Source organism: Coptis chinensis, chromosome 8 (genome assembly GCF_015680905.1).
Source record: "Coptis chinensis isolate HL-2020 chromosome 8, ASM1568090v1, whole genome shotgun sequence".
NCBI classification, from domain to species: Eukaryota; Viridiplantae; Streptophyta; class Magnoliopsida; order Ranunculales; family Ranunculaceae; genus Coptis; species Coptis chinensis.
In genome coordinates, this window is record NC_141463.1 from 45,007,342 (window position 1) to 45,033,808 (window position 26,467).

General features: G+C 37.0%; 2 protein-coding genes across 3 annotated transcripts; both read right to left on the reverse strand.

The window, feature by feature from the left end:
- Positions 1-11,074: 11,074 nt before the first annotated feature.
- Positions 11,075-15,367, reverse strand: LOC147481618 (carbamoyl phosphate synthase small chain, chloroplastic-like). Of its 2 annotated transcripts, none has more exons than XM_086577881.1 (10): positions 15,202-15,367; positions 14,764-15,052; positions 13,597-13,685; positions 13,441-13,501; positions 13,272-13,339; positions 13,004-13,132; positions 12,751-12,860; positions 12,325-12,672; positions 11,637-11,802; positions 11,075-11,289 (listed from the first exon to the last, which is right to left on the reverse strand). In XM_086577881.1, the coding sequence occupies exons 2-10, from the start codon at positions 15,030-15,032 to the stop codon at positions 11,240-11,242; spliced, it is 1,290 nt and encodes a 429-aa protein (XP_086434007.1). In that variant the 5' UTR covers positions 15,033-15,052; positions 15,202-15,367; the 3' UTR covers positions 11,075-11,239. The 2 variants fall into 2 exon arrangements, with proteins under 2 accessions (XP_086434007.1, XP_086434008.1); XM_086577882.1 differs by having other exon boundaries at positions 14,764-15,070; positions 15,202-15,326.
- A 3,355-nt stretch (positions 15,368-18,722) lies between these two features.
- On the reverse strand, positions 18,723-19,592 carry LOC147481619 (uncharacterized). The gene has a single exon (XM_086578987.1). It carries the CDS (start codon positions 19,590-19,592, stop codon positions 18,723-18,725), a length of 870 nt encoding a protein of 289 aa, XP_086435113.1.
- Positions 19,593-26,467: the final 6,875 nt, after the last annotated feature.

Genomic DNA, 26,467 nt, shown 5'->3' on the forward strand with positions numbered 1-26,467 from the left:
GGCCCAAATGGTTCCAACAATCCCTATCATCAAAACCATTTTGTATTCCGTCAAGTATATCAACAACTTTATTCACAGGTACACCACCATCACAAAATGAGTCAATCAACATCTTAGCTGTAGCAGGTATATTTCTATTAACAGACATACACATCCTTTTTGCCGGACTAACCAGATTGTGATTGTGCTCGCAACTAAATTTCACCACTTTCCACATTCCACTATTTTGCTTTGTCACCCTCATTGAAGCAAGACACCCACATTTAGCAGTATTTGTGTTTCTTTTTCTCACTTCCTTCTCATTTCCATCCACATTCTTATTTTTGCCTCATCGATCTCTATAAACCCCAAAACGCGAGCAAGTCATTTGAACACTACTAACTTCATCCGAACGAGAATATGATTTTTCCGAGCTTCGAATTACGGGACTAAATCCAAACGATTTTCCGTAATCTATATAGAATTGTTTTGCAGCCTCAAGAGTTTCAAAACACATTCCCAAACATGGTGGATTCACAATTTCCACTTCCACTTCAAACTCCGGAGGTTGAACAGAGGAAGAACATCCCGTATAAGGCTCGAGTACTGCAAATAAATGTGTCCACGACAATTAAAAAAAAAAACTAACATAGTACAATAATACAGTATTGAATTCGTTAGTAGAAATTGAAAATAAAATTGAAACATTAGTTGCTCACCTGAACCATATTCTTCCTGCTCTCCAACTTCATCAATCAATATGGAGTCGTCCATATTTTGGAGAGAGAGTCGTCTATCCTTCAAAATGTTTCAAGAGTTTCAATTGTCTTGATAGGTGTTCAGGCCAGTGGGTTACAGCACATCAGCTTTATAGCACAAAAATTACAGAAAAGTTAAACAAATATTCATGTTTCTGTCCGCAATGTTTCGTCCAATCGGTTATAAAGTTTTGGAGTGGAGGTGTTGATAGATTTTGGAGAGAGTCAGAATAACCAGAGAGAAAGAGAGAGGAGAGAGATCGGTGAAATTGAAGAGCAAATTCTATTTTTCGCTTCGGTCAAATTTTGTTTCCGAAAATACCTTCCCATATTTCGTCATTTAGAACTCGCGATTGCTTCGGTCAAGTTTTTGTCACATCCATTGGATTGCACCAGATGAAAGGCCGGGATTCACTGTGCCTATAATGTGGCTACAGTGCCTGTGGCTCTATCCCTCCCACCCATATATATATATAGAGGCACATTCACTGTAGCCACATTCTAGCCACATTGTAAATTAATCCAAGCAAAATCGTAGACTTAAAAGTTGAATTAAAGGTTGAATTTTTGTGGAGATGATCTCCCTACTATGGAGAACATGCTCACAAAAATTCAGCTCATTTAAAGAAATCTAACCTTAGAACATGTTCACAAAAATTTTGGACCGTTAGATGAAAAGCTAAAAAACTGAACACTAATTTTTATATGGTTAGACATATCCAAATATTATAATTTTTTGTGAGAATGATCTTCATGGTGGGAAGATGATCTCCACAAAAAAAACCATGCCTTAATTCATTTGTATGTGAAAAATGTGGCTATAATGTACGCATAAGAATGTGCCTCTATCCCTCCCCATATATACATATATATCCTATATTAACATACTATCTTGACATACATGACTAGGGAACCGTCAAATCTTGTATAATCTAACGCCCTTTCTAATTAACAACCCAAACAAATAAAAAAGAGGAACAAAACTGACATTTCGCCTTTTCCACAAAAGAAAAACTTTCTTCTTCTTCTTCTTCATTCACGTGACTTTTCACATTTGTCTTCACTCACATTTCTTTTTCCCATTTTTCCCCATCAAGAGCAAGACACCAAGGAGTTTGCTCTAGTTCTCTGTCACTCGAACTGGTGCGCCAAAGAACCAAATTTCTAAAATATATCATAACTTCATGAAAAATGAATTATACTGGTATGCAAAAATATACTTTGTGCACTTGGCTCATCCAAAACACCCTTGGTTTCCTCCCTGTTTCCAAAAGCCCAACAACATATATAAGGATGACAGTAGAATCCAATAGTTCAAGCTTTAATTGTAGTGAACACTTGAGTTGGCGGCACTCCTCAGAAAAAGAAATCATATTATATTTTCCTTTGGATCGTAAGGGAGCTTCTCAAGGGAGCTTTCTGAATATTGTTCTTTCCTTGTTTGCGTCTCTGTTCTCATAGTTGAATTGAATCAGTTGTCATTTATTTATTCACTCTCAATATTGTTTGTGTCGCAACAAGACCCAAAGGTTTCAGCCTCAACGTTATACTAAATAGTTAAATTATACTATGACCGTGCTTATCGATTATCAGTAGAGTTCAATTATGACATTAAGAACAGAGAAACTACCAATGTATCAACATACCCTATAAGCTTCAACCCGACGTGCGAATGGCATTTGATTCATTGTATTTAGTTGAACTCAAAATTGGTACGCCCCCACAACAATTCTATTTAGATTTTGACACTGGTAGTGATTTGACTTGGGTTCAGTGTGCTTGATGCACTCAATGTTTCCGAGTTAGAAATGGTGACTATGAGTTTCCACATTCTAGTACTTATGAATATGCTCAAAAGGTACTATTGGCCTGACCTTGTAGTCTTGTACCATCGGTAATGTGAAGGAAACCAATCAATTATCGAAAATTAAAAAGGAGAAAACCAAGCAGAAAATATGATGGAAATGTGGAGGGAACATTTCATCAAACATTTGTAGCCATTTTCCTCATTTTTTTAATGGATAACTAGTTATATCATAATCAAAAGGATGAATCCCCAAATGCATCAAGAAAGACATAAAAAATCGCATCATTTTTAACAAAAATTTGACTTTACAATTAATCTTAACTAAATCATTTTTTACAAAAACTAGTTCAAAAAACACACACACACAAAATATGAGATTTCGGCCGCCCTTTAATGGGATTCTCCACAAAACAGAAGTAAATGGGTCGGAATGCGGACGATTTTCGACTTCGACAATCTTTGATTTCATTATTTGTCTTAAAAAATGAGTCTCAAATCTGATCTTCACCTCCTCCATTGCTTGACACGGAAATGAGAAGGGTGATCTTGGACATACCCAACAAAACACTCTCATACCCCATAACTAACATAAATTTTTGCCATATCCCAATAACGGCCTAAATCCAATAATATCTCCTGAATATTTTTGGGGTATTTCCCATAAGAGCATTTGCAATGCAGGTGATAGAGGGGGGTTTGTGAAAACTATCACCTAGTTGGGTTCAAACTTTGTCGCAAAACGGGGTGATAAACTTCGGTGATAGTTTTCCGGGTTCAAAACAAGGTGAAACCTTCCAACCGTTTTTCAAATTTGTTAACTTCGGACGGGATGTTGGATTCCGTCCTCGCGGTGTTTTTTTAAAAAATGGGTTTTCCCGGACGGGATGTTAGATTCCGTCTCGCATGATTTTTCGACTTTTTTTCGTTTTTAAAATTTCAGGACGGGATGTTTCATTCCGTCCCGAGTGTTTTTTTCGATTTTTTTACGCCCAGGTGACGGAATCCAACATCCCGTCCGGAGATATTTTTTTTATCACCTTTTCAGATTTTAGGGTTAGTGAAAAAGGGTGAATAAGTGAAAATAAAAAAAAAAAAATTATCACCTGCATTGCAAATGCTCTAAGGGCAAAAGAATTTAAAAAAAAAGAAAAACAAAGGGTAACAAATTAAGGACACGTTTATTTGGTATATTTTTTTTTTAGTGAAAGTTTGTTTTGCATTCTTCTTCATCCTTCGTTGTATCTTCTACACAGTGTGAAAAAAAAAAAAAACCCCCCTTTCTCTATTCATTTTTTCCTTAGAAAAGAAAATCGGTACTTTGCATTAACAATCAATCTTTTTACCTCTCATCCATTAAAATTCGACGGGCATGGATTATTTCATATTCTAATTCACAATTGAGATCATGCTAGTTGCTTTTTTAATGTGCCTCAGCTCCATATTTTAAAAGCAAAGAGAGCTAACAGTTTGATAATGTGAACAAAAAGATGTTCATGATATATATTATGGTACCCAACACTAGTAAAGACAAGCAACATGAGATAGAAATGATAGAAATCCTGCTGATTGATTGAACTTTCTACTTTGAATAACGGAGTGCAGAGGATGATGACATGCATAAATCAGTAAGTCACGCCGCCATACCTGTAATGGAAGCATAACAATCTCTGTAAAATTCAATAATTTTAGCCAAACAAATATCCTTTATGGTAATCAAGATGCCCAAAGAATAAAGACTAAGTATCATCGAACAATATTAATATACACCTAAAATCAATTTATAACTCTGTTCACTTCGAAGTTAATTTGGTTTTAATCTAGTATATTTTCATTGATACTAACTAAGAAGGGGAGAGAAGTGGAGAAAACTACAGAAGTACCAGAAAAATTTCATTGAAATCTTACTTTCCTTATTTCATGTTAGTTAAATTTCCTTTTTTCAATTTTATGGCATCTTTTTTTCCCATTCCGTCTCCGTTAAGTTATTGGTTGACGTCATCAATTAGTGGACACGTGGAGAGATAATACTGGGCAAGGACGCAATGAGCTAACGGCCCAAGGAGCAAAAATTTTCTCATAAATATCTTGGGTACGCCTAATAAAAAAAGAAGGATAATTTAAGAAGCTAAATGTGTCTAAAATCATTTTATTTATTTATTTTAAAGTTGGGGTATGAGAGTGTTTTGTTGGGTATATCCAAGATCACCTAATGAGAAAGATCACAACGTTTTTCTCATTTGATTTTAGAGATAAATTTTTAGGACAATGAAATGAAAAGCCAGGTGAATGAAGAAAAATGGAAAAGGTGAAATGTCAGCTTTGTCCATCTGTTTTTATTTGTTTGGTTTGTTAATTAGAAACATAGATGTGGGTGTTAGATTATACAAGATCTGACGGTTGGCTAGATATGTCAAGATGGTATGTTAGAATAGTATGTCAAGATGGTATGTTAGAATAATATGATATATATATATCGGGGCGGTTACCTTGACATACTATTCTAATATATATACATATATTCTCTAAAAAGTAGCTACTTAAGTTAACTTAAAATAAGTACGTGCGTTAAACTTCACTTACAAAATGAATTCAAACCTAATTTTTTTGTGGTTATGAAGCACTCACCATAATGATTATCTTCTCAAAATTTCAGCTCATTTGGAAATATCTAATATAGATAAAAATTGTTGTCATCTTTAAAAAGAAATCTAACGGTCCAGAAATGTTGAATTTTTGTAATTGTTTTTTGCCAATGTTAGAGATTTCCAAATGAGCTGAAATTTTGTAGAGATGATCTTAATATTGAGTATATCATATCTACAAAAAAATAGGTTTAAATTCATTTTGTAGGTGAAATTTTACTTGCGTACTTATTTTAAAGTTAACTTAAGTAGCTACTTTTAAGAGAAGGACTGAGGGTTACATACGTATATGTATATATATAAAAAAAACTAATCTACTTTACTTTGATATTAAAATGACGATAATACACCTTGGGAATAGATGGGTGAGAAGGTGAACTAACAGACCAAATTGTTAGTTCTTCCTGCTTCTACCAACTGCATATCTCTCCCCAAACTAACTATAAAATCCCAAGCAGGGATTGTAACTCCTCACAAACAACACAATTCAACCTCTTCACTCTACGTCTCTACATAAAAGCATATCGATACTTTTCATTTTACGCTAGCTCAAGTTTAATGGCTTCATTCATGGATCCCATCCTGTTTTTGTTTGTTGCTTTGACATTGTCAAGCATCAATGTCAGTATCGCAGCTCGCCATTTATTGGACACACCACTTGCACCAACCTTGCCTAGTATTCCCACTATGTCTATGCCTACAATGCCTACATTACCCACTCTGCCTGCAATTCCAATTCTCCCTACAGCAATATTGCCACCATTGCCGACAAGCCAAATGCCTTCTATCCCAAGCATCCCGTCTCTACCGAAGCTCACAATGCCACCATTACCTAGTTCCAACTTGCTTGCGAGTATTCCAATGGTGGCATTGCCTCCATTGTCTGCGGTACCATTCCCCACTATCCCAACAACAATCCCTACACTGCCCACAACACTTCCCTCATTCCCTTTTTTCTCCTCTCCACCTTCAACCACAAGCCCGTGAAAATATCTTAGCATTGGTGTATTGAAATTCACTTTTTAGATTGCCTTATTTTTTAACCGTTGAGTTGATTTTTGCTTGCCTTGAGTTATTTAGAATTTGATGTCATTGTTTTATCTATGTTGATTCATCTATCCAACTTGATTGTTTATTATTGCATCCTTTATTAACAATTTTATAATATATAATTTTGTCATTTATTATCTTTAAGTGTTAGTGTGATTTTTTTCCAAACTCTGGGTGAAGCCCCTAATAAAACTAGGGTTAATGAGTATTACCACCCACTAGATGAGCCAATTAGGATTTCCCCAATTAAATGGGTTTTTTTTTTTTTTGTGTACTTAGAGAGAGACCCTAATTTTCCTATCTAATGAGAAGGAAATCCTAATTGGCTCATCTAGAGGGGATAATATAGTTAACCCATAAAACTATTACCCCAACTAATACATGCTTTAATAGGAAAAACACTTTGAAACCGTCGCCCTGATCAAAAGTTGATAGTATCAATTAATCAAACCCCCCTCATTTGTTCACCCTTGCTGCTTTGCCATACAAGCCAAAACGTTAAATAACACTGGTATATATCTCGAGCTGACAAGCTACCGTTGTTTGTTCCAAAAAAGTACATTTTTGAGGTGAGGCCGTGTGGGTGGGTGGGTTCTAGTAACTTTACGATTCACTAGAAAGACTAAACGGGCAACCAGACCTGCAGCGAAGGGCAATTACTAAATCAGCCTTTACAGGAACAATTGACTAGTTACATATAAAACACTTGGGACCAAACTGAGTACACACACAGAAAACATCAACCCTACAATGACAACCACTATTAACAATAAGAGCATTTTCAATGCAAGCAACAATTTGTTACCTTCACATAGGACTATTTCTCCTTATAGTTATCTTCTTGGTAAAAAGTTACTAGGAGTTATCCAATGCAAAAGTCACTTTAAAATTCGGACGGAATATTTTATTCCGTATGAATAAAAAAAAAATGAAAAAATATCGAAAAAACCGTTGGACAGAATGAAACATCCCGTCCAAAAAAAAAACCCCAAAAAAAGTTGAAAAAACTCGCGGGACGGAATGAAACATCCCGTCCAAAAAAAAAACAAAAAAAAAATCGAAAAAACACGCAAGACGGAAAAAAAGATTCCGCCCGAAGATCACAAGTCGGCAATTATCTCAGTAGCAAGTAGCAAGTGTTACCCTTATTGTAACTTAGTGAAAAACTACTCTCATTGTCACCCTTGCATTGGCCTATTGTTTTTTGGCTCATAAAGATAACAAGTTGCAATTTCCCCTCAAAACTGTTTGTATTGGGAATGCTCTAAGGAGATATAGTAAGTAATACAACATTGAATCAAATGAACTCGATCCAAACATAATGACTGAGGGGATACATATATATATATATATATATATATATATATATATATATATATATATATACATACGCTAAATGATATGGAAATGATATGGAATTGACATACGCAATCCAAAAGCGGATTTGCACATTGTTCTAAGGGATGATTTTTGGTAGATATTATCTCCCTACCATAGATAGTATCTCCACAAAAAATCAGCTCAATCGGATGTGTCTAGTCTTGTCAAAAGAGTGTTAAAATTCTAGATCGTTAGATAAATTTATAATTTGAACTCAATTTTTGGTAGGGTTAGACATGTTCAAAGGAGCTGATTTTTTGTGGAGATGATCTCCATGTTGTGGAGATCACATCCCTATAAAATCAGCTTTTAGTTCATTATGTAGGTAGGTAGGATTGCGTATGTCAATTCCGTATGTCATTTCTATATGTTGACGTAGCCAGAAATGATATGGAATTGACATACGCAATCCAAAAGTGGATTTGCACATTGTTCTAAGGGATGATTTTCGGTAGATATTATCTCCCTACCATAGATAGAATCTCCACAAAAAATCAGCTCAATTGGATGTGTCTAGTCTTGTCAAAAGAGTGTTAAAATTTTAGACCGTCAGATAAATTTATAATTTGAACTCAATTTTTGGTAGGGTTAGACATGTTCAAAGGAGCTGATTTTTTGTGGAGATGATCTCTATGTTGTGGAGATCACATCCCTATAAAATCAGCTTTTAGTTCATTATGTAGGTAGGTAGGATTTATGTATGTCAATTCATTATGTCATTTCTATATGTCGACGAAGCCCGTATATATATATATATATATATATATATATATATATATATATATATATATATATATATATATATATATATATATATATATATATATATATATATATATATGCGGCTTCACTAAAACTCTAAAGGACCTTAAATAAGTACTAAATCTAAAATACCTACAATTTCACTTACAAAATGATTTAAAACCTAATCTTTTGTGCATATGATCTACTAACCATAAAGAACATCTCTAAAAAATTCAACTCGTTTGACAATTTTTAACATTGACAAAAGATGATTATAAAAACTAGACATTTCTGGACCTTTATATATATTTTCAAAAGTGGAAAATAATTTTATCTAAGTTAGAGGATATCAAACGAGTTGAATTTTTGTAGAGATGTTCTTTATGGTTAGTAGATCATATGCACAAAAGATTAGGTTTTAAATCATTTTGTAGGTGAAGTTGTGGGTGTTTTAGATTTGATAACTTATTTAAGGTCCTTTTAGTGATCCTGTACTAATCGATCACATTTCCCACAGTTACTAACTAAATGTAGACTACTTTACGGTCAACATTTTTTGCCACTGTGAGTAAAAGAAGAAAAATAGCGTATCAAGACATTTAGTAGAAACTTCAACATTAACATCCATATACGAGAAATCATTTTTTTGTGTTTTTTTGCCGATATCCTTGTTGTGTAAGGGACATCCTATATCTCAAGCGCACGTGACACACACACAGTCCACATACAACGACCCCACCAACTCAACTCGACTCCAAACATACGAACACTCACCCACTCGTCAAGATCAGTTCAGCATGAATGACTCGTTACTCGATTTCATCTCATGACATTATCACTCAGTGGCGTAGCCAAAAATTTGAGTGAGGGTGAGCCACCGAGACAATCGATCAATAAAAAGGGAAACATCTGAGGCCTTGTCTGGTACAAAACTAAGAGATTGCATTGCATACAATTATTTTGGTGTATGTTAAGGCACTAATGTTTTAGTTTAATCTGGTTTAGTTTTTGCTCCAATTATATGTCACCAAAGAGATATCGATTTCAATTCTTACAAAAGATATGTTGTAATAGTTTTGATAGACATACACCTCTATGATTTGATGAGAAAGGGAAGCCCAGATTGTATTCTCTAATAAAACTTGTGTATAAAACATTACATTCCCACATCTTTTGTTTTAATTTTTTTTGGCTTTACACCAAGTTGAGACTATTGCTCTACTACTTTGGGATGGACTCAATATGTACAGAAGATATTTGTGAACTAATGTACTTTTAGATGGTTGGTCATATTCACAAGAAAAATCAAAACTTATCAGGGAAAGGAGCTATTATGAGTTTACATGTTTTTTATGGATGGAAAATAAACTGATCCAACTTTGAAATTAAAACACCGAAAATAAACTTATCAGTACTTTGCTATACAGAGAAAAGCTAAAATCGAATTTGCTTGCTGAGGCACAAATTTGGCACTGACGAAGTATCTGAATAAGTCAAAATTCATGGATTCTTTGCACAGCTTGACTGTTGTGCAATCCTCTATATGTCTTGAAGAACTGTCTAAAAATATAGATCGACTTTTTTGCTGCACACAAAGCTACATAGAACTTCTAACACATCTTGGGGCTAGGTGCAAACTTTCTCCGTCAAAGCAGTTTCTTTTTGACAGTAGAGACTTAGAGAGAACGTGGTTTTTGGGGTTTTTTTTTTTCCTTCGTACGAGTTTGTGTGAAGTATATTTTTTGTTTTTTTGGAAATTCGAGAGTGAGTTTGGGGCATACCTTGGGCCACTTTGGCTCTGCCACTGTCATCATCTTTCACTTATCATTGCTATAATTAGCATCAGGCCTTTACATACTGCCCAACACTCAAATCATTACCATCATTACATCCTTAACCACTCTTTTTTATAACAACTCAAACATCATAAAATCTGTAACCACCACACATGTGCAACTTGTGAAGACATGTCACTCATCCTAGTAACACACCTGTCCATACCACTACACGTGTCCTACCAACCACACACTCTCAACGCCTATAATAAAAACCAACCCTAGAACTACGTTTTCTTGATTCCAGTCTCCCTCTAAGGTGTTGGATACATAGACATTTTCTTACTCACGAAGAGTAGCCATTACCACCCATCAAAATACTCCTATTTCTATATTAGAGCTAAAATTATAAACACGTGGTGTAATGTCCTGTTAATCCCCTAAGACAAAAATAGACATTTTACACCTTACATTGCTTATTTCCAGTTAATCTCTATCTCAATTCTCAAGTAGTTTGGGACTTCGCTTGTTTGCAAAACATTAAGATACTAGATTTTACCAAAAAGCAGGGAATAGTCTGAATAACGTATATGAGTGTACAGATTATAGAGGAAGAGCTGCAGAAATTGCGAGCTTGGAACCATTTTCTTAAGAGATTGCAGCCGCATTGCAGTATTAGCAAACGGGATCTAGCAGTAATGTAAAATCTTTGCACGGGATTTTTAGCAAAATATTTTCACAAACCAACTGCCACACTGGAGACTTTGGTATCCACAAAATTGTTGGTTGTGTACTTGTGTTGCATTTGCCCCCTATAGAATTATATAACGTGTCCCAAAGTAATGGTGGACAGCAAACAAACAAGGTCGATAGTGTCATATCAGCAACAATGGCCAAGTGGATTTAACAACAGAAAACATGCTCATGGAACTAAAGCAGTTAAATGGTAAATAAATCTTTCATTACTGGTACTTCAATAACCATTGTAAACATTGTGTGGATAAATAATTTCATGACCCTCGCTCTCTATCTTACATCTGTCCACCAGATTTTGCAGAACAACATGTCCCACACATTTTCCGAAGCATAAAACTTGAGACTGCTTCATCTAATTGATTTGGCTTGCTTCATCAGGTCTGTGAATTCTGTAAAAACTGTAGCAAGGATATAATGTAAAGCTTAAGGTTCAAGAGAATCATGTATTTATTCTATACTGTAAAGAGAAAAGATACTTTAGCCAAGTATAGTACGCCAGGAAAAGACTGCTCGCAGGCACATCAAGCAGCTCTATTGCTGGCGTGTTCCACCACATTAAATCTTATATTGATATATCAAATAAGGATATTTACTATTTTCAGGGCAAGGGAAAGGCACAAAGTCATATATGTCCATGGCGCCCCCCCCCCCCTTTCTTTCTTTGAATTTTTTTTTAAAAAGAAATCTACAGTGGCTTCATAGACCTAACAATTTGCACAAGTTAAAAGAAAGACATCATACTTACCAGAATCAGAATCATGTGGTCCGGGAGAAGCTTCAGGGTGGTACTGAAGAGACATGATGTTTAACGCAGGGAAGGCAAGACCAGCACAGCTCCCATCATTTAAATTAACATGAGTTACTTCAACACCCTCTGGAAGAGATGCAGGATCTACTGCATAATTGTGATTCTACACTTCGAAATAACAAGAATAAGTAACCAAAAAAGAGAAAAACATCATTATTTTATTTGTTTCCTTTTGGGCCTTCCTTTATTTCCTTACATGGAATCCTACCGAAAACAGGCGCATAAGGCATTAAGAAACAGGACATACATCCGTTCAACACTTCAACCTAAAGTCCTAAACTAACAAGTCAGAAGCTGTTTACTAACAATTGCGACAAGATAATAAAAACAGAGTGGCAAACAAAGATGCACACACATGTGCTACACATACTCACACCCACGCTCTACCAAATGCTACACATACACATACTTAAGTATCAATGGAGTTTCTACACATACTCACACATACTTAAATTATCAATGGATTTTTTCTGGATACAAATATGACAAAAAAGGTAGTAAGTTTATAAGAGTACAACGAATAACAAATGCCACATTACTAATCAAAAGAACCTCAAGTTTACAAATTAGATATAAATGAATCCAAAGTGAGCAACTGAGCATTTTGTTAGCTTGTTTAGCATACCTGAGCACTGATCTCGACACAACTATTCCGGAGGTTACGGACTGGATGGTTTCCTCCATGATGACCAAACTTCATTTTAAAGGTTTTACCACCCAATGCCTGGCCAAGTAATTGATGTCCCATGCAAATGCCAAAAACAGGAACCTTTCCAAGCATTTCCTTCACTATTTTAACAGCATAAGGCACAGCTGAAGGATCCCCAGGGCCATTGCTAAAAAGAACTCCATCAGGTTTCATTTTGAGAGTCTCTGATGCTGGCCATGTACAAGGTACAACTGTGATTTTACAGCCACATGATGCTAAACGCCTTAGAATGTTATGCTTGATCCCAAAATCATAGGCAACAACCTTCATTACACGATAAGAAAAATAGTCAGAACTATCGACATCAAAACAAATCTATTGCACTAAAAGTACACCACTAACATGAAAATTTCCGTCTTCACTTCCTTTGTTGAGAAACTCCCATTCAGAACCAGTTTTGTCTACCCATTTATAAGGGGCAGCGCAAGATACACCACTTATTAAATCAACACCTGCACATTTGCATCAAGAAGGGAATATTATTCTCAAGCTGCACGTCAGCTTTCATAAACTTGTGTGGTTGTAACAAAATAGTACAATACAAGCTGAATTTGTGCAGCTTCCTTTATTAATGTAATATGTAAACTAAACTCACCAACAATATTCCAGGTACGGGACATTTCCAAGAGTTCATCATCAGTTTTAGATTTTTCTGTGCTCAACACACCTATTAGACTTCCATCTTGTCTTAATCTCCTTGTAATTGCACGTGTGTCCACATCATCTGATATGAAAAAGAAATACTAAAATGGGTGAACATAGTCTAGAAAGAGGGGCAGAATTTTGCTGGAACATGTCAAAAAACCTCTTCTTTCACTTTAGCATGGTTTCCACCATTCTAGTTTTCTAGAGGTATCACTTACATATGCCCATGATGTTCCTTTTTTCCAAGTAATCACCAAGAGACTCTGTGCACCTCCAGTTTGAAGTACTGTACAACAACAGTTCATAAGAATAAATTAGCAGGAATGCCCACAGGAAATATAAAAATATTCTTAGATCAGTACTGAGCAACTAAGGAGGATAACCCACCTAATACTTAAACTCCTCACTACCAGACCTGCTAGAAAGCATTTCTTGGATTCTTCATCGTCTGTAAGGAAACCATTGGCAATCAGGTCCATAACTTAAGTTAAACCAAAGGGTTTAAAAGGAAAACGGAACATAATAATTGACAGTTGTACCCACCAAAATTCACTCCAGTGTTTCCTATATGAGGATATGTCATCAAGACAAACTGGCCGGCATAACTAGGATCTGTGATGATTTCCTGGTACCTACAATAGTCACATTCTAAAATTTCAAATTCGAGGCAATGAAAATTTGCGGACCATTTTAAAAGCAATAACTGCTAAAGATTTTGGTCCATGGCATTTTACAGAACAGTTTCCATGAATGTGCTAGCACGTGATTGAACAAGGACAACAGGCAAAGTATCATATTGCTTAACATAGGAAAATTTCAGAATTTTTGATCTAGAAACATAAATTTCATAATAGTCTTTTTTATGGTATTTTGACTAGAACTGGAGCACTGCCTAGTCTTTCAGCATAATAAACTACCTGAAACATAGGCTCATAGCTTATCTGGCAATTACCAAAATTTACAAAAAATGTTTTGAAAACAATCAAAACACAATTCCTCATACTTTGATCACTATATGAAAGTTAATATTTTCTTTCTAGTGGATCAATATTGCTAGAAGTATACTCAATATTGAGGTGAGGATCAACACTATGAAGGAAAACAAAGAAAGCAATGACACAAAAAGCAATTCCTCACTGCCTACATAGCACCACTTTCACTCCTTTAGCTGCCAAATTGGCCCTAGGACTAAACAATCTTCCAACAAAAAACAGGATGTTAATACGCAGATTTTTCTAAGTAGAACTCAACTAACCCAAAAATTCCCAGTTCAATCGGCATACATATCGTTTATTTGATTAGTTAATAGGCACTAACATCTTCTATTAGAATTGGCACTTAGATTAGGATGTTGCACAATCTTATACTTAATCCAAACAAAGTTGGTCAGTAATAATGATCTCCTTTGAAAACCAGTAAAGCTAGGTAATGAGATATTTTCTTTTCCTAAATTAGACTGTTTCTTCTCTTTCAAAACATTGATGTTTTCCTATACTTTGAATAGGAGGTAATAAGAAAACACGAAAAATGAGAAAGTCCAAAATCTTTTCAGCAAAACCTTAATTTCAAGAAATCATATCTATATGCATATAAGTATGAAAATGGTGAAACCTACTCTTCTACTTGAACGTATTCTTGAAAGGACAAAGTTTGATAGAGTAGTAATCTTTAGATTTTAAAGTTGACAATAGGGAAGCAAAGTTTAGTTACCCCGTTAAAGACGTGTTGAAGACAACTTCACCGACTTGGGTACCGGAAGCACCAAATGACTTAGCCTTCCATATAGAGCCATCTTCAAGAACAAGTCTTGCATCAGCCACCTTCCAGGGTCTTTCCACAGGAGTCGCATAAGTACCATTAGAGGCTAGAGGTATTGAACACTTAACAATACTAAACCGCTGACTTGTTTTATTTTGTGATAGCCAATTACTGGAAAAGTCTCTGCCGAGATTGATTTGAGTACCGAGCTTAAGTGCCATCTTCCACTCCCCCAGCAAATCTAATTAAATTCAATATTCTCAAAAGTAGACTTAATGAATCAATGCAGGAATGTATTAACCATTACTTCAATTCAACCAAAAAATCCTTGAAGAGATTGTTTTAGGGTTTTAGAGGAAAACCCTTAAAAAGAAAAGAAAAATCACTTACTTTTTGTAGATTCAGTTGTTTGAGGCTGCCTGAGACTGTTACGGCTAGGGTGCCACGTGTTTTTTTTTAAAATTTTATTTTCGACCAATTCTATTCGGACGACTTCCACTTTCACACTTTCTCTTCTTCTTTAAACGTCACTTCATCTATGACGTAGCTCTGTCATTTTTTTTTTTTTTTTTTTTTTTTTTTTTTTTTAAAGGCAAAGGGTTTTGAGAGGTCCCTTACCCCTGTTTTATTCATAATAAAATCATTGCTTGGTTACATTCGTACATACTCTTTGCCCCTGGCATCATCATAAATTATCTTTTTTACATCTTCTGAAAAAGAACTCGGCGTAAATTCTATGTAACTAACAGTGGGTATATTGGAAGCTAATTTATCTGCTAGCTTGTTTGTTTCCCTAAACACATGTGTAATAGAGAACTCTTCTAGCTGTTCAATCATGTCTCGTATCTCTGTCATCATATGGTGTGCCCGCCATGGATGCTGCCCTTTATTCTTCATGTAGGCTATTACACATCTCGAATCAGTTTGTGCCATAATTCTTTGACATCCATTTCTTCTTCCTAGTTTAAGCCCTTGCATTTCAATCAAGTCTATCGAATTGTAATCGATTTCCCATGTCTTTGCCAAGAATGACCACGCCATTATCATCTCGCATAGTGCCGCCCATCCTCCTTGATTCCCTTGAAGAGTGCCATCCATGTTCAAGTTGTATATTCCCGCACCAGCTCTCTCTCCCAATGACAATGTTGCACCTTTTTATGTTTAGGTTCAACATTTATATTCCATGTTTGCATAAAACCGGGTCCGTTCAGCCCCTCCTCCATTTTAGCTTTAATCGAGTGTAACTTGGTCCGTACATCTTGTATAATCTCTCCCCACCCGCTTCCGCCATGACTTGCTTGTGCTGAAATATTCGTTTCTTTTCGTTCTTGCGGACTTTGTAGATAAAGCCATTAAAGATTAGCTTTTCGCATCTTGTTTGTAACCTTGCCCTTTTGTCGCGGTGTATCACCCACTCAATTTCGCTTGCCATGAGGATGCTCTCGACCTTCAGAACCTCGCATATTTAAGAACATATTGCCATATAAATTGTGTGTATGTGCATTCATAAAACAAGTGCCCCTCTGTCTCGCTTTCCCGCCAGCAAAGAACGCAGGTATCGTCTTGAACTTTCTTCCATTCCTTTAGTTTGACAAGAGTCTTAAGTCCATTGCTTAGTGTTAACCATGTTATAAACGACTATCTCGGGATTCTGTTGGAGAACCAGATAATACTATGCCACGAGATCGGAACTTTTGTCTCTCGCACACTCTCGTAAGTGTCTTTGAGATTGAAACCACCTTTCTGCGATGCGTTCCAAATGATTCTGTCCTCTCCTCTTCCCACCTTCACTTCTTCTTCCATGTACGTAATGATGTCAGGCATATGAACTCGTATGTGCCAAGGTATGTTCCAGCGGCCATTTCCGATCAAATTTGAAACAGGTGCATTCATGCTACAGGTTGAATCATATAAGAGATAATGGAAAACGTTCTTTCAGTATACCCATAGGGTGCCAAGGATCTAACCAAAATTTTGTGTCTCGTCCATCTCCGATTTGGTGCTGTACAATGAACTTGGCATCCTTTCTGTTCTTCAAGATGTTCCGCCATACCCATGAGCAGTCATTGGGTATTGTTAACTGCCAAAAATTTCTATCCTTTATCAGATTTCGTGTAATCTATTGAACCTATAGAGTTTCCTTTCCACTTACTAGGTTCCATATGTGCTTCAGATTTGCTGCAATATTGGACGTTCTGAGATTTCGAATCCCGAGTCCACCTTCATCATATGGAAAACATAGATTATCCCAGCTGATAAGAGCGTGAGATGTAGCACATTCCGGCCCTGACCACAAGAAATTTCTACACAGCTGGTTAATTGCATCTATTATTTGCTGGGGTAGCACAAAAGACGATGTCCAATAGATGCTCATGTTATTCAAAGATCGCTTTTTCAATACCGCAGCCTCCTGCGATAAGATAATGATCTGCCTCTCCATGCTTGTATCTTTCTCCTGACTTTCTCAATCAAAGGCATGCAATCAGTGGTCTTCAATCTTGTCGTTATCAATGGTAACCCAAGATATCTCACGGGTAGTTCTCCTCGTTGAAACTGAATGATACTTTCAATCTGGGCACAACTTGTTGCATCTATACCAGAATAAAACATGTTGCTCTTCTGCAGGTTAACTTGCAACCCTGAGCACATTTTCAGCTTGCTTAGTGTTTCCTTCAGAGCTCTTACTGTACCCAAATCTCCATTCATAAATGCTATTAAATCATCCGCGAATGCTAAGTGGATTTCTGCATTTCTGATGAAGTCGGTATTCTCCTTCTTCCACTTTCCTTTTGAGCATTTGAGTGAAGAATTCCATTACTAGAACAAATAGATACGGTGACATTGGGTCTCCTTAACGAATCCCCCTCTTGCCCTTGAAATACCCAAAGGGTGCACCATTTATCATGATGCTATATCTAGGTGTTTCAATACATTTCTGAATCCATTGCACGAACTGTAATGGTACTCCAATTCTTGTCAATGCAAATATTACAGCCTCCCATCTTACTGTGTCATAGGCTTTCCTTAGATCAATTTTGGCTGCACATCTTGGAGGGCCGTGATCCCTATGGTAGTTGTGCAACAGCTCATGTGAAAGTAAAATATTATCATGAATACTTCTGCCAGAAATAAATGCAGATTGATTTAGAGAAATCACCTGAGACATGAAAGCTTTCATTCTGCGTGTCATGATCTTTGTTATGCATTTGTATATCACATTACAGCATGCTATCGGCCTATAGTCACCCAGTGAACTGGGTTTTAGTATCTTAGGGATCAGCGTGATACATGTTGTATTCACCTCTTGCAACATCATGCCTGACCTGAAGAAATTCTTCACCGCTTTAACAAACTCATTGCCTATAATCCTCCAAGTAGCCTTGAAGAATAATGAAGAGAAACCATCACTCCCTGGCGCTTTGTCATTGTCTATGTCAGATAGACATTCAATGATTTCATCCCTATTAACTTCCTTTACCAGTTCTTCTTGTGCATTTTGATCCAACTGTTCTGCCGGGCTTTCATCTAACATACTGAAGTCCATCTCCTCCAGTTGCTCTGGGCTGTATAGCTCTGTGTAAAATTTTACACATTCTTCCCCTATACTTTCTATTTCTTCCAGTATCGTTCCATTCACATCTCTCAAGCAGGTAATCTTGTTTGTCATTCTTCTAACTTTGACTGAGTTGAAAAAGTACTTGGTGTTCCGCCCCCCGGAGTTACTACGGTCCCTTGATTTACGCTTACATTCATGTTCTTCATCTCGCGGCTTTGACATATTTTCTTGTAACTACTCTTTCCTTTGAAATGAACTCTTGATTCAATGGCTGAGTTTGTAGCAAGGTCTGTATATCTTTTAACTCCTTCTCCGCTTCTTCTTTTCTTGTACACGCCTTCCCTCTTTCTCTATTCTAGCTGATCAAGGCTCCTTTGACACTCTTTAACTTTTTCATGAAGATGTACATTGGGTTTCCTACCACTGAGATATTCCAAGCGTCCTGGACCACCTCATGAAACCCTTCCTCCTCAATCCAGTAGTTGAAAAATCTAAAAGTTTTTTTACACTGACCTTTGCATCTGAGTGTTTTCACCACCATTGATGAATGATCCGAGGTTGCTCCTGGGTTATTAAACACTGCTTCTGTATCCCCAAACTCATTGATCCACTCAGCATTGACCATAACTCTGTCTAATTTCCTCCATATTCTTGTGGTTTGTTTGTTGCTCCATGTTAAAAAATTTCCTGAGTATTTCAAATCCATCAAACCAGCCATAGTCACGCAATGTAGCAAGTCTTGAAAATGGTACGGTCTTGTGTCTTCCCCTCCTACCCTTTCTTGCGAGTTCAGTACTGAATTGAAGTCACCAATCACGAGCCAAGGCTTCTGTATTGTACACGATATCTGTATCAGGTTCCTCCATAATTCTCTTCTCTTTTCTCTATCATTTGATCCATATACCACTGTTACTACAAACTTCTTACCATTCACCAATTCAGCATCCATTGTTATGCTTTGATCGTCCTTCTCCACCATGTTCATGGTAACGTTTTGTGGGTTCCAGCAACACCATATCCTTCCCAGCTCGCTATACTCATAGTTATGCTCCACCATCCATCCATTACAGCAGCCATTAATGACATCTTGCATCTTTGCTTGCTTCACTTTCGTTTCAATCATTCCAAACACACTTAATTCTTTTCGTCTTATCATGTCTTTTACCTCAAACTGCTTAAAAGCTTTGTTTAGGCCCCTTACATTCCAGCATCCTATACCAATCATCTAATATTTCTTTTAGGATTAGAGTGGTCGTACTTCGCAACCACTATGTTAGGTTTCCCATAATTAAGAATCTGAGTGTTCTTACTAGCCTTCACTATCCCTTCTTTCCTTAAGCTTGTTTCACCTCTGTCTCTATTCTGCCCAACTGTGCTCATTTCATTTCTGTTTTTTCCTTTATTCTGCCCTTCCTTCTCTGTCTCTACAGCTGCATCCATATCTTGCATTACTATCGCATTAGGCTCCAAGTGTGTGTTGGCGCTGCCTTTCCCTTTCTGCTCTCCCAAATCCTTTGTTTCAGTATGCTCATGTGTCTCTATATCCTTCCTCCTAATGCCCTTATCTTGCTCTGAAGTTTTTGGGTTGTTGCTGCCACTGTTTTTTTCCTTGAATTCCCCTTGTGCTGCTGTACCCTCCTCACTTTGTGTACACTGCTCATCAGGTTGTACCTTCCCTTGTAACATGCGAGCTTTGCATCTGTGACGTTTGCTTGGTGACTCCACCCAGCTTCTTCCTCGACATTGCATACTTCTTGGACCTCCTCTTGTTCTTTGTTTGGCCCACTCTCTTTGCTGAGTTTTTCCTTCAGTATAATTTCCTCCTCCTCCCGCAAAGCACTCGTTCTCCGGAATCCACACTTTCTCGAAGTTTTTTTGCTTTCCTCTCTCAACCTTTTAGGGCATCGCTGATCCGAGTGCCCAAAAATCTTGCACTCCTTACATCGGGGAGGTTTCCAGTTGTACTCAAAATCCACTTTATACACTCTCCTTTGGTCAAGAATCACTGGCACTCCTTCTGGATATGTGCAGTCTGTATCAATCTTTACACACAATCTCGCATAGTTCGTCCTCGTCATATTCTCTGTTAGTCGGTCTGTGAACATAGGGATACCCACGACACTCCCAACTTGGCTGAAGCCGTCTTTGTTCCACATTTCCATTGGCAATCCCTTGACCACCACCCAAATTGGAATGGTCTTTAATTCTCTCATTTCTGCTTCAACAAAGGTTCTCCACGGCCTAACCACAAACAATCGGCCGGGTAATGTGAATCGATCCTACGCCCAACACCCGCCTCTCTTTCATCCTTCTCAAATTTGAACGTAAACATCACATCCCCATATGGTTTCATGACAAAATTTTTTATCCTCCACGTTCTACTTACAACATCCTTCACAAAGTTATAACTTAACCTTTTTCCAACAAATGATCCAACAATCAAATTTTCAAATTTTTTATTGTACTCTGAAAACTGCGAGGTGGTGACATGAATGACTGGTTTCCCATTCACAATGGTTGGGGGGACGTATGCTAGAGCTACACTTCCTACAGCTTTCTTCCCAATTATATCTGCCCACGTACTCTTAGTGGCACCATTGTCCTGTTCCACATTACCACTTTCAGCACTGATCACTGGGGCAGTCATAACCACTGTCTTGGCTTTAATGGTATCATCTTGCGTCTTGCACCCATCTGATGAGTTATTATTCTGTATCTCTATGCTTCGTGATGCTACTTGCTGCTCTGTTTCCACATGATTGGACTTTGCTGTGTCACTCTTCTTGTCAGATCCTAATATTCCGGATTTTATGTTTGTGTTTTTAATCGCCGCGCCTCTTGGATTCTTGCTCCATTTTCCCCTTTCTCGTGTAGTAGCCCGTGTTCCGTGTATGTTTCCGTCATGTGTGATGCCATCAGTCAGGTTGAGATCTTCTTCCTCCTCTCGATGGTTTAACAAGTCATTGTGTATCCTAACCATTCTTCTCTGAATGAGTCTTTTCAATGACCCTTTCCCATAAAGCTTCTCGAACTCACTTTCTTGTTTCTCTGACTCCTCTTCATCTGTGACACCTCTAGAAGGTGTTCTATGAGTTGCGCTCTCATTCTCTCGTGTTTTTCCTCTCTCCATTTGAATTTTTTCTATTTTTTTTCTAAATGACTAAACTACCCCTAGTGATATTATCACCCACTAAAGGTTGCCATTAACAACTAACCAAGCTGTCATAGTGGCCCCCATTTAAACTTTTGAGAAGCAACACCAGGTTGTCTCGGTTTAGTTTCTCCGAGGACTAGTGTCACTTTATTTTATTTTTTATTTATGAAAAACTGATTATTTTTTAAATCCAATCCGATATTGATCAAGATAATTGTGTTTTCCAAAATTATCATATATTAGCGGTAAATTTCATTTATAATTACTAAATCAGAACTACAAATACGTTACAAACCAAATAAAGGCTCTAGAAAAATAAAATATTGTCTCTCACACCTTCAAGAAATCAAAACCGTCATTTTTATACTCCATCATCTTTTATTTACATGGTGATGCTCTAAGGAATTGCGTTGATAATGCTCTAAAGCCCTAATGTGTCACAACTGAAATAGCAATTGCGTTGACGGTGCTCTTAGTCACACAAACCACCAGGTAAGGGTACCGATCTCGCTCCCAATCCGCGCTCTTGCGGATTTACACCCAAATTGCCCAAAAACCGCGCTCTGCAAAAACTAAATCCGCGCTTTCGATTTTTTAGTCCGCGCTCTCCACTTTTTTGGTCATTTCTACATCTATATTGCTTTCCAGTAATAGTGTATTGTTTCAATACTCTAACAAATTGCAATGTGGGATTCATGTTTGAACCAATTCAAAGATTTTTTTCAATTAGAAATTCAAAGTTGCATCCAATTTTCAAATTTGGCATTGCAAATGCCACCTTCAAAGTTTTAACTAATATGGATGATCAATTCATTAGAAAAGGGAATAGAATTGAAATAGAAAGAATTGGCAGTTGGTCTTCATTAGCAATGGGAATTTGAAGTTGCAAAGAGAAGAAGTACAGAACAGAACTTATGAGGGTTCTCCAAAAATGAAAAGGAGAAAAATAATGTATTTTGAAGTTTTTTCAAATGGAGCACACCTCTGTTTCACACGTGGCCCAAGAAATTGATTGTTATTTGTACCAAGAGCACATGACACATGACACATCACTGTATTTTGAGGTTTTTCAAAATAAAGCAAGGGAAATAAAAAATTATAAAAAAAGTGGTGTAGTAACACAGAAGTAAATCGTGTATGTATAATGTATATATATACTTGTAATATGTATATCTACACACGTTCTCGCAACGCTCTAAAAGTGGGAGCTTCTCAAGTTAGCCGCTTTAACGCTCTCTGTCACATCTCGAATTTTGACAGAATTCGGAAAAAACATAATTTGTTCCTGACTCTTCGATCTCCGAGGTGTGACGCATTCTCCACTTCCAAAAACCCATAAACAGTTTAAATATGCGGATAATTAAAAACCAATAAATTTTTTCAAATTAACAAAAGTCCTCTTCATTACAAAAATTAACAAATGAAAATACAAATAATCTTGCCTCAACTGAAAATCTATATCACCTCAAAGGAAAACAAAGCCTATCTTGAAATGCGATGCTAACGCAAACCACAAGCAGCAGCCAACCTTCTTCAACACTAAACCTGTCAAGACTTATCAACTATGTTCATTTAATGAAACCACCGAATAAGAAACAAGGAAAATCGGGTAAGCATTATAAAAATGCTGGTGTGAGTAGCTCTAAAATACAACATATAATTATACATATATATACACAATCCATCCGGCAGCTTAGTTCCTCCATCGAGGCTTTAACTTTCAACGACTAATACAACATCCTTAAGTACAATAATTAAGGCGGGTAGTTCCTCCACCGAGGCTTTTAACTTCCCACTAACCACACACAACAAACCATACGCATAATAAAAAGGCATTTAGTTCCTCCACGAGGTTTTAGGTTCTAACTAAACTATAACAGCTAAGCATATACAATCATCTATCTAAAATATATCATTAACCAACATATTACCATAATTATATTAATTAAGACTTTCTTTGTGTGTCCCTAAAATCACGTCGTATCTATGTCTTACCTAGTTTCCCTGGCTACCACAATCGCTTTCCAACGCCGAACATATACATCCACATGCCTCTCCTTACATAATGAACCACTCGTGGCGTGTAACTACCTCGGCGGGATGCCACACACCAGGTAACCCTCACACGGAAGCCATTATATAAGTAATGCGCCACTATTCGCATAAAATATCGCGCGTCTCGTTCTATTTTGCGAACGGTATAATCAAGCCACTATTCTGCTACGCCAGAAGGGCCATTCAGCTTTACTGAAACGCCAAAAGGGCCAATCACATTACTTACGCCCAAAGGCCATTCAGATTCACTGAAACGCCGGAAGGGCCAATCACATTACTTTACGCCCGAAGGCCATTCAGATTCATCAAAACGCCCGGAAGGGCCAATTATATCACATATGCTACACACGGGGCAAATCACATGAGTTATGGTAGTCGGGGTTCTAGGATTTTCGTTCACGCGTAATTTATTGGTGTCATACATTTATGACTCATAATAATTCCACTATATCACGTCAAGTGGTCAAATACTTTATTGCACTAAGCCACAATATTTAGAAATATCTTAATTATATCTCGTAACCACTTTCATTCTTTCACGTGCCAATATATTATTGCACTACGCCACCATCCCGTGGGAAATATCCACAAATACTCTACTAGCATCTCACAGATAAAATAATGGAGTGTTTATACATTTATTTCTCCAAAACTATTGCATTTAATATATATATCCCAACATATTATATAATGTCACAATATCAACGTCAAATCTTAATTAGATAATGACCACCAAATTTATACAAGCTTCCACAGCATTTTAGCATTTGATTTGTCCATACAATTTACAACATAAAACGTAGCACAATTAAACAGTCCACAGTCCATAATCAAAGCCCAATATATATATGCTTTACACACTATTCACGTCAAATCTTAATTAGATAATGACAAACAACGTTATATAATTTTCGACAATATTTTATTACTATATTTGTCCATATTCTTAAATATGAGAAAAACTGGAAAAAGTCAACATTTCACAATCAACCGTCAACGGTCAATAGTCAACGGTCAATGGTTAACTATCAAAGTCAAAGTCAATAGTCAATGGTCAACGGTCAAAGTCAACATCAACATGTCATGGTCAAAGTCAACACATCATGGTCGAAGTCAAACTGTCATTGTCAAAGTCAAACTGTCGTTTCTATGTTCAACAGGTTCATGGTCATAGCCATGGTTCATGGCTAAGGTCAAAGGTGCATGGCTCATGGGCTCATGACTAAGGAAACGGTTCGGACCCAACTAGCCGAGCCCAAACCTTAGAACCCGAAAGTCTGAACATTTAAAGACCTAATTGAATATAATTTTAAGTTATATGACCAGCCCAAAAACCAAAATTAGAAACTGGCTCAAAACACCAATGGGTTCGGCCCGGAGAATTTAACTGAAACCGGCCCAACACTTAAACTAAAACTGGTCCACAACTTAAACTAAACTGGTCCAAAACGAAGGATTAATCCGGCCCAAAACAAAACAAAGAGAACTAGCCCAAAACTTAACTTGGTTCGGCCCAAAGAAAACCAAATAGAAAAGGCCCAAACAAAATAAGGTTTTTGGCCCAACCAATTTAATCCAAAACCGGTCCCAAGGCCCAAGCAGACCAACAGGTCTTCTTCCTCACTAGCTACCACCACCAGCAGCCCAAATTTCCGGCCACCACCATCTCCCATTTCAACCAATCGAAATCACTCCTAAACACAAACCCTACAACTTTACTAAAAGCCAAAAACTCAATTCTTAAATTTAAAATCCTCAACCAAAACTGGATCTGGAATTTTCATGCCGCCATTAATGCCCATCGAAGCTTCCAACAGCCCTATTCGACCGCCCTCACCCACTCAAACACCACTAACCAACATCACAACACATCACCACAAAACACAACAACCAATTAAACAAAAAAAGCCCAACCACCGGCGCCATTAACGCCTCCAAGCTTTGGCAAAGACCAGTAAAACCAAACCACTCGATCCCCTTTCCTAACCACAATTCAATCAATAACAACCTAACAAAAACAACACAACAACAAAGATAAGTTAAAGAAAACAGTATGAGCTCGCGCCTCCATTAACCCCTGTTCAGAGCTTCAACAGTCCAACCCCAATTTTCAATCCCCACGCCCAACCAACACACCACATACAAAACAAAATAAAAGTTCAAACAGCATGCCGAGACAACTTCTCTGTCTCGCGCCGCCATTGGCGACTTCTTCAGAGTTCCAACAGTTCGGACAATTCAAATATAATTTCCGATTTTTCACTAGAGTTTTAACAACCCGACGAACACGACGCCGAATAAAACAAGATAATGAGCAGTATATATAAAAAAAACAGAAACCTATACACCGATACACGAAAACTATAAATTCGGTGAAATAGCAAAAATAGCTACTCATTTGTATAAAAGTACCACGAATCTCTCGTAGTCCGAATCATTGGTTCCCACTTCCTAGCAAACTAGCTTCTATCTCTGCCTCCATTTTTATTATTTTTTTTATTCTCTAAAAACCCTATTCTCTAGAACAATGTGATTATATACTTGGGTTTGAAACCCAAGCCCAACACAGACTCGGGCCCAGAAATCAGACCCGCGTATTCCAAAATCCAATCCAGCGAATTTTAAAACTAAATAACTAAATTAATAAATATATAAATACGTATTTTTAAATACGGGCGTTACACTCTCGCTCTTGCTCCCGTTCTCGCTCCACGATCTGGTGACTAAGACGGTGCTCTAAGAAATAAGACATTGCAGTGCTAGGGTCCACATACAAATATTGTTCGAATGTGTCTATGTTATTTGGGGCAGTCGTAATCAATCCTGTCCTAGATCTATTTTTGATATATGCTGGGCAATTTGTTTTTCCTTTTTTTTTTTTTTTGCCATTG